This window comes from Leptonychotes weddellii, chromosome 15 (assembly GCF_054177405.1).
Source record: "Leptonychotes weddellii isolate Sample4059 chromosome 15, ASM5417740v2, whole genome shotgun sequence".
Lineage (NCBI taxonomy): Eukaryota > Metazoa > Chordata > Mammalia > Carnivora > Phocidae > Leptonychotes > Leptonychotes weddellii.
The window spans coordinates 12,136,782-12,146,756 of NC_138383.1; the positions used below are offsets into that span (position 1 = coordinate 12,136,782).

Here is a 9,975-nt window from a genome sequence, read left to right on the forward strand (position 1 = left end):
AAGAAAAAAATAAAGTTAGAAAAGTATAAGGATAGAGAAATATTGTTACAGAAATCTTTAAGGAATATAACATATCTGAATAGCTACTTACGCATGTAATAAATAATAACAGTTTACAAGTTCCATTAGGAACCTTGTAACCTAAAAATAGAACACTTAAACTCCAAAAACATGTATAAATACATACTAAAGTTAATATTTAATGATCTGGCTCAAATGAGGATTAAATGAATTCCAGCAGTATTTGCCATGTGTGTGGAATTATTAAAAATCACGTTCTATTTTTCTCATTCTCTGTGCATATTTCACTAGATCCAAAATAGAAAAGTAGGATGATAATTTAAAGAAATACAGTTTGGGGGCGCCTGGGTGGCTCAGTCATTAAGCGTCTGCCTTCGGCTCAGGTCATGGTCCCAGGGTCCTGGGATCGAGCCCCGCATCAGGCTCCCTGCTCCACGGGAAGCCTGCTTCTCCCTCTCCCCCTCCCCCTGCTTGTGTTCCGTCTCTCACTGTGTCTCTGTCAAATAAATAAATAATATCTTAAAAAAAAAAGAAGAAATACAGTTTATATGTTATCTAGTTACATTTGACTCTTTAAAGACTGGAACATGCACTAAGATTCACATAAAAATCAGTCTTAAAATGAAAATAAAAGTATACTACACTCCCCAGTTTACATATAACCTATGTTCACCTGCTTTTTCTTTTTTGTAATAAAATATATGCTTTAAAAAAGAACAGGAGCGGGGAGCCTGGGTGGCTCAGTCGTTAAGCGTCTGCCTTCGGCTCAGGTCATGATCCCAGGGTCTTGGGTTCGAGCCCCACATCGGGCTCCCTGCTCCGCGGGAAGCCTGCTTCTCCCTCTCCCACTCCCCCTGCTTGTGTTGCCTCTCTCGCTGTGTCTCTGTCAAATAAATAAAATCTTTAAAAAAAAAAAAAGAACAGGAGCCCATGGCATAGTCATGCTTTTTCAAATACAGTTAAATTTTTACTTTACTCCACATACATGAGATTTAGGGTCATTAAAAGTTTTCTGACAGAAAAGAAATTTCTTACAGTGCATTCTTAATTCAGAAATGGTCTCTGGGGGCCCCTGGGGGGCTCAGTTGGTTAAGGGTCTGCCTCCAACTTAGTGAGTCATGATCCCAGGGTCCTGGGATCAAGCCCCACATCCGGCTCTCTGCTCAGCAGGGAGTCTGCTTGAGATTCTTTCCCACTGCCCATCCCCCAACCTGCGCACACATATGTGCTCTCTTACACTCTCTCTCTAAAGTAAATAAAATCTTGGGGCACCTGGGTGGCTCAGTCATTAAGCGTCTGCCTTCGGCTCAGGTCATGATCCCAGGGTCCTGGGATCGAGCCCCGCATCGGGCTCCCTGCTTCTCCCTCTCCCACTCCCCCTGCTTGTGTTCCCACTCTCGCTGTGTCTCTCTCTATCAAATAAATAAATAAAATCTTTAAAAAAATAAAGTAAATAAAATCTTAAAAAAAAAATTCAGGGGTGCCTGGGTGGCTCAGTCGTTAAGGGTCTGCCTTTGGCTCAGGTCATGATCCCAGAGTCCTGGGATCGAGCCCCACATCGGGCTCCCTGCACAGCGGGGAGTCTGCTTCTCCCTCTCCCACTCCCACTGCTTGTGTTCCCTCTCTCGCTTTGTTGCTCTCTGTCAGATAAATAAATAAAATCTTAAAAAAAAGAAAAAATTCAGCTTAAACACCATCTTATTCCCAAAAGCCAACTTGATTCCCTCCTTGACTATCCTCCTTCTCCCCACTAATGTGGGGTAGATGCTCTCCCGTGGGGCCCTTGTGCATTCCTCCATTGCAGTGTTAATTACACTGTATTATAACCCTATATATATAGGTCTGTCTCCCTTACTGGATAACAAACATTTTTCTAAGTTTTTATTTTAATTCCAGTTAGTTAACGTACAGTGTTATATTCGTTTCATGGATTACAAACTTTTGAGGAAGAAAGAAAGATAAGTGTTTGCCTTAGAATCAGCAGTGGCTACTCTTGAACCTAACACCTTGAACACTCAATAAATTTTGTTCATTGAATTAATTTTACATTTTCATAGTAATCTGATTTTTTCCAGGCAACATATTTCCATTTCAACTATTTTATACTATTCCCTAACAAATTCTAGAAATTGTATAATATTTTCTCAACTAAGGTAATATATTAAAATTTTACTATTACATCTATTTTAGAATCTGCTATCCCAAAAAAACACCTGATCATAATTTAGAAAGCATGAAAAATTCACTTCAGTCTTAAAGCATTAAGAGAATCCTCTTATGACATTTAGTTGTACCTTATAACAAAACTTTTGAGGTAGAGGCACTAGAAAATAAAAGTACTAAGAAATACGGCTTTCCCCCAAAAGATACATCACATGTTCAAGATACAGACATAATAGACTTTCTGGTATAAGTTACAGCTAGTAAATTTTAATTTTCTAAAAGATTAACAGCCCAAAACTAAATTACATTAGTAAGATTTCTTAAGTATTTAAAACAACATACATATTTTTAAGATTTAATAACTCAGAATACCTAGAATAAAAAATTTATCCTACAATTAACAAAGATATCTCCTAATAAAAAGAAAAACCGTCTTTCTATTATTGCTTGCCACATTCTGAAATCAGCCTTAAAGCTTACATAATTCCTAACCTTTTGGGAAACAGCAGAATAGGAGCCAAGCAAATTCTGACCAATTTAATATCATTCTTAGCTGAAAGAAATATGGCTCTATCAATCTTAGCAATAGTTATATCTCTTGAGTGTAACTTTAAAAGAATTTCAAAGCTATACAGAGAATTTCACTTCCTACAGTTTCTGACTAAATGAATGATAACAGAAATCAACCAAGGTAATAAGCCAATACCTGGGTTTACTGAGGCAGAGCAACAGAACTGAGGCATACCCAACAGAGGCCTCGCCTCACCCATCTTAATGATGAAATGTGCATCCACACGCCAGGCCTGTCATGTCAGCTGTCAGCACTGAGAAGCCACGACGACCTGAGTACTGAGTACACCTGCCACTACACAGTTTAATGGACACAAGAGCTTTAGCCAAAGTCAATTTCTTTTGAAAATGTGCATGTAAGAATCAAATAGATTTCACTTCAAAGCAGAATCATAATTGAATGCATATCAACATGTAGCTGAAGACAAGAGAAATACTTCTTTTTTTTTAAATCCTGAAAGAACTCAGAAGCATTTTCTAAAAGTTAAATGAAATGCAGTATTATCCTTACCACCCCCACACATCTCACACTAAAACTTAACATAAAAAGAAATCTTAATTTCTGGACCGCTTTGAAAAATCATCCCTTTTCTTTGAAGTAAAAAAATAAAAAGATAAACTTGATTACTACATCCAAACTCAAGCCAAAATATATTTTGTCTAATCTGGAGAGGCTTCATTCAATCCCATTTTAACAGAAGGAATGCTAAAAGGTGACCATGTAAAAATATAATCCAAACCTTACAATTAAGATGTAAGAACCTTGATATTACTTTAATGATTAGCAATAATCTCCTTCAATTGTCAAAGTTCTGGGGCGCCTGGGTGGCTCAGTCAGTTAAGCGTCTGCCTTTGGCTCAGGTCATGATCCCAGGGTACTGGGATCAAGCCCCAAGTTGGGCTCTCTGCTCAGCGGGGAGCCTGTTTTCCCTCTCCCTCTGCCCCTCTATCCCCACCCCAGCTCATGCTCGCGCTCTCTCTGTCAAATAAATAAAATCTTTTAAAAAAAAAAATTGTCGAAGTTCACAAATGACTGATACATTCTCTTGATCTTAGGAAATACTCTATTAATCATGGGTAAGTCTGACTACGTCTCAAAGAGGCACATTCCAGTGCATACAGAATACATTATCACTGTCAATACACATCCAGGTCATTTAGAGGGACAACTCCGTTTACCCAACCATTGTCTTCTGGCTTTAAATTGAGTCTCAATCCACAGCAAAACATTCTTCACCATTCTAATGGTGACTTGGGTTTGCTTTGATGACTGACTGGTGTTGATCCAATCAGTCACACTAGAGCATGTCACACTAGAGCATGGCCCGAGGACCAAATCCAACCTTCAGCCTGTTTTGTATAGCCCTTAACTAAGAATGGTTTTTACAAAAACAAAAAATAAAACAAGATAAAACAAAAAAGCTATGCAACAAAGACTATATCAAGCCCACAAAGCCTTTAATATTTACTTGCTGGACCTTTACAGAAAATTTGCGGATACCTACACTACAGCATAGTTTAGTAGCTGCATACAGAGCCCCCTCAAATCCAGTTTTTAAATATATCTTTCACGGTATTTGTGCTTAAAGAACTAACAATCAAATGTTGAATTAAATTCAAGGCAACATTAAAATACAAATACTAATTTAAAGGGGAAAGGAGGAAAAAACAGAAAATACAATTTTTTTAAGTAGTATATAAAACTTTGTCAAAAATTTTTCAAAATCCTTCAGTTCATGTCTGTTATTTGTCCCTTGTCCATCTGCTAACAGACACCTTCTGAGAACTCCATCTAATAACTATGAGGATTTGCCTCTTGGTATGTGCACAAACTCTATCCTATACTTCCCAAAATTTTACAAAAGCCTGTCAAATTCAGAAGTGTAATTTACCACCTTTTACATCCAGGGGGTTACCTTTGGGTGAGAGAATCACTGAAAATTTTCAGAAGTCTCTGACACAGTAACTATCTACTTGTCACATTAGACATGTAACAATAAATTCTCATTTCTGTCTTTAAGATCCTTCAAACTCTTGTGTACTTGGCATAAATAACATATAAAAAGTGATCCTACAGTCTTATATTCCATTTGTAAATATCCCTCTTTGAGTCATTAACTATTTTAAAGATTAAAAAAAAGAGAAAGCTCAGATATTCCTACTATACACTGTCTTACTACAATCTTTCTTCTATCTCTAAGGGCAATTTTACACCTGGGTCATCAAGTGCTACAACTGATAATATTCTAACTTCCTTTCTATTTCTTTGTTTGCTTTTTCTTATTACAATAGTAATTACGTAGTCATTTTACAACATTTCAAAAATAGAGAAAACCACACTGGGACATAAAAATCAGGGATGCCTGGATGGTTCAGTCAGTTAAGCGTCTGCCTTCAGGTCAGGTCTTGATCCCAGGGTCCTGGGATCAGGTCCCCCATTGGGCTCCCTACTCAGCAGGGAGCCTGCTTCTCCCTCTCCTTCTGCCCCTCTACCCACCCCTTGTGCTGGCGCGCGCACCCACGCGCACTCTCTCTGACAAACAAATAAAATCTTTAATAAACAAAAAAAATAAAAATTAGTCATAATTTCACCAACCAGAACACATAATGCTTTAACTCTTCCCAATATTTTATATGCAAATATATCCATGTATATGCATGTACATACACACATACAAAATTAGAATTGTAGTGGATGCTTTCATAACTAGCATATTCTCCCCTTTATATTGTACCATCAGCATCTTCACTGTTTTGAAAATTCTTCAAGAACATAATTTCAATACAGAAGTTCCCCCTTATCTGCATGGGATATGATCCAAGAACCCCCAGCGACTGCACCATGGATAGTGCCAAATCCTACTTATACTATGTTTTTTCCTAACTATACATACCGATGATAAAGTTTTATACATTAGGTGTAAGAGATTAACAACAATAATAAAATAATTATAACAATATACTGTAAAAAAAAAAAAGCTATGTGAATGTGGGGTGTCTCTCAAAATATCTTACTGTACTCACACTTTTTCTTGTGATGATGTGAGATGATAAAATGCCTGGGTGATGAGATGAAGTGAGGTCAACGACGTAAGCATAGTGACGGAGCATCAAACCATCACTGACCTTCTGATGATAGATCTCAAGAAGGATCTTTTGCTTCTGGACCACAGTTGATGGCAGGTAATTAAAACCACGGAAAGTGAAACCACGGATAAGGGGGAACAACTGTAGTTCTAGAACACTGGATTATATGGCTAGATCATAATTTACTTAAGTTCTCCTTCACTACCCTTTGAAAGACATTTGTTTACAGGCATCGTTAACTTCACCTCTGATTCTTTCTTTAGGATGATTCCTCGTAAGTAGAATTACTACACCAAAAGGTTCAAACCTTCTAAAGACCTGTAATACAAACTGCCAAATAACTCTCCTCCAGAAATATACCAACTTAGTCTGCCACCCATGTTCATTTCATGTTGCAGGTATTTTCAAGCCCCTCTTTAATGGGCTTTTTTTTTAAGATTTTTTTATTTATTTGAGAGAGCGAGCAGGGGGAGGGGCAGAGAGAGAGAGAGAGAACTCAAGCAGTCTCCACTCAGCACAGAGCCCGATGCAGGGCTCTACCCAACGACCCTGAGACCACGACCCACGCCAAAACCAAGAGTCAATGCTCAACCGACTGAGCCACCTAGGGGCCCCTTATATGGGCTTTAAGAAGCCCTTGCAAGGTGCTCTTAGAGTGAACTTTCATCCACTTAGTTTCTTGATCAGTATCTGACCTCTGCAATATTGTAGGGTTTTCTTTTATCTATTCAAATTTCCTTTTTTTTTTTTTTCTTAAGAGAGGGAGAGAGCACAAAAGCAAGTGGGAGGGGGCAGAGGGAGAGAAAAAGAGAGAATCTCCAGCAGACTCCATGCCCAGCACACAGCCCAACACGGGGCTCAATCTCACAACCTTTGAGATCATGACCTGAGCTGAAATCAAGAGTCCAATGCTTAACCCACTAAGCCACCCAGACACCTCAAATTTCCATTTTTTAAAAATTATTTTTAACGTAATAATCCATAAGCTTATTGATCTTTAGTTATAAGTTCTGAGGTAATGTATATGGAAGGATTTTTAAATCGGAACAAACAATATTTGTTACATTTAAACAAATATGAGTTAATACATAATTTCTTCTGAATTTCTATTATGGTACTCCAAAATAGTCTCTTAAGATTCTGGTAAGCTTTTAAACTCTATTTCATCCCAATATTTATGATTTTTTATCAGTGTTTTCTTTACTAAGAAAAGGAAGCTATGACCATGTAAATAACATATATGCATATTAATATGTGAATATACATTATACAAGCCACTGTCCTTGTTATTTTTTTTTAATCAAGGTTTATTGAGCAATAGCAAAATGAAAGTACAAAGCTCCCAAGGAGGGAGGGGAGCCGAGAGGGTTGCCTTGTCCTTGTTATTTAGTAAGTGACTATTTCATTAGAACTGTATATGGACACAGTTAATGAAAGTCTTCTAAGAGACCATCAATGGCCATAACTTGAAGTCTTAAAAGAGTAATGAAAAATATATTCTATCTAACTTTGTAAATCTTGCAAGCATTTAATTTGAAATTAGATATGTTCCAAAAGCTACATCATATTTAATCTATAAATAAAGTAACACAAAGTATGTTTAAGTTTTTACTTTTCTTTTTCTGAATATATCCCTTAATGAGTGTTCAGTATCTACTAATATTAATGATAAGGTATCAATAAAGATACCTTAGGAAAAAATAGGTTGTTTAGGCTATATCTAAAGGGAAAACTACTTATAAAAAATGTATTTATGTCTCATAACTATGGTTCGGTATTTTTTTTTTGAAGATTTTATTTATTTATTTGACAAAGATAGACAACACAAATAGGCAGAGCGGCAGGCAGAATGAGAGGGAGAAGCAGGCTCCCCGCTGAGGAAGGAGCCCAACGCGGGGCTCGATCCCAGGACCCTGGGATCATGACCTGAGCCAAAGGCAGCCGCTTAACCGACTGAGCCACCCAGGTGCCCCTATGGTTCAGTATTTAAGGCTTGTTCCCATTTTATCTAAAAAGTGGAATGCTACTACCAAATATAACAACGCTTTCATTAATATCTTCCTTCACTCAAACTTTCATTTTTTTTAATCTTTGTTTTATTTATTTATGAGAGAGAGAGCACACGTGCAAGAGAGGTGGGGGGCAGAGGGAGAGCATCTCAAGCAGCCTCCACAGTGAATGTGGAGCCCAAAGCAGAGCTTGATCTTACAGCCCCGAGATCATGACCAGAGCCAAAATCAAGAGACAGACGCTTAACCAACTGAGCCACCACAGTGCCCCAAATTTTCATTTCTAAGATTATTTTTCCTATAACGACTCAAATAAGCTTTTGTGATTGTTTTGTTTTGTTTTTAAGGTTTATGTATTCATTTGAGAGAGAGTGCGAGTGAGCAAGCAAGAGAACACAAGCCATAGAGAGGGAGAAGCAGGCTCCCCGCTGAGCAGAGAGCCTGATATGGGGCTTGATCCCAGGACCCCGGGATCATGACCTGAGCCGAAGGCAGACACTTAACTGACTGAGTCAACCAGGAGCCCTCAAATAAGCTTTTGTATTTACTCTTGGTCTTTACCTGTGGCATATGGATAAAATGTAAAGTATGTTAAAGCATTTATAAGTGACTAGAAAGGTTTTGTGTTTTTTTTTAAGATTTGTATTTATTTATTTGACAGAGAAAGACACAGCGAGAGAGGGAACACAAGCATTAGGAGTGGGAGAGGGAGAAGCAGGCTTCCCACCAAGCAGGGAGCCCAATGTGGGACTCGATCCCAGGACCCTGGGATCATGACCCGAGCTGAAGGCAGACACTCAACGACTGAACCACACAGGTGCCCCTAGAAAGGTATTTTATTATTATCGAATAGTTTTCCTGAAGATTTAATTCATTTCATTCTTTTTTTTTTTTTTTAATATTTTATTTGTTTGATAGAGAGCGTGAGAGAGTGAGCACACAAGCACGGGGAGGGGCAGAGAGAGAGAGGGAAAAGCAAGACTCCCAGTTGAGCAAGGAGCCCAATGCAGGACTTGATCCCAAGACCTTGGGATTATTACCTGAGCCAAAGGCAGACGCCCAACCGACTGAGCCACCCAGGCATCCCAAATCATTTCGTTCTTAAAATTACGTTCCAAAATATGTGGTCTCTTTCAGTTTTTGTGCATTTATTCAACAAATATTCACTGAGCACTCACTCTAACTACCATTGAGAGAAACCTCCTATACAACGGGGACCACATATTTACACACCTAGCACGTGGCTGTCTTGTGGAAATGAACTATATGCTATGCACTAGGGAGGCCGAGACGAACAGGACACAGCACTGAACAGCTATTGAGTAACAACCTTTACTACCTATCTTCACCTAGGCACACTTCCATTTTAAAAATAAAAAATAACCATCAAAAGGGGAGTTTTTAAACAAAGTGTTTCTAAAATAACTTACTTGCTAACTTCTTTATACTGGGCTATCTCCTCAATATAAAGAAGGTCATGCAGCCGTGACTGATAGTTGGTCTTGGTCAATGATTTGTCTAAAACGGACTGGGTAAACAGCTGGTCAGCAGAGAGAGGAATTTGGTATCTGATAAGAAGGCTCTTCTCCAAATCAGTAGTTTCATTAGGTTCAAAATCTATAATAGTCTTAGAAGAAGAATCCCAACGCTTAGCTGTGGTTACTAGCTGTTGTTTTGCATGCATCAGGTATTCAAGATCTAAATGGAAACAAAAAACACATTTATAAAGGAACACAACATTAAAATTCTCAAATAATACATTACACACTTTGGTAGGAGCATTTTATATGCTAGAGCTAATAACTCTTAAAAATAAAATAATACAAAAACCCATTTGACAGAGAATCTTCCCCATATCAGAAATCTTTTGTCTAGCTTAACAAAATAACGTAAATAGGAGCCCATGTAAAAAACACCTTTTTCATCAGGATAGAACATAACAAAAATGGTTATTAACATACTGAAAATACAGATTAACATTGAGAAGTTAACTCGCAGTCAAAAGAAATCTGAACTGTAGGATAAATTCCTCATAAGATAAAATCTATCGGGTGATAATCACTTTTCTCCTCCTACTACCAGTACCTGCCCGTTATAGAAAGAGATCAGATGCGGAGAAAGGGGA

General features: G+C 38.0%; 1 protein-coding gene across 1 annotated transcript in view; it reads right to left on the reverse strand.

Moving 5' to 3' along the window:
• HELZ (helicase with zinc finger) overlaps positions 1-9,975 on the reverse strand; it is a 164,269-nt gene that overhangs the window by 89,066 nt on the left and 65,228 nt on the right. The window contains exon 14 of the mRNA XM_081805952.1: positions 9,281-9,548. Coding sequence (XP_081662078.1) covers positions 9,281-9,548 — 268 coding nt within the window. The remainder of the gene's footprint in view (positions 1-9,280; positions 9,549-9,975) is intronic.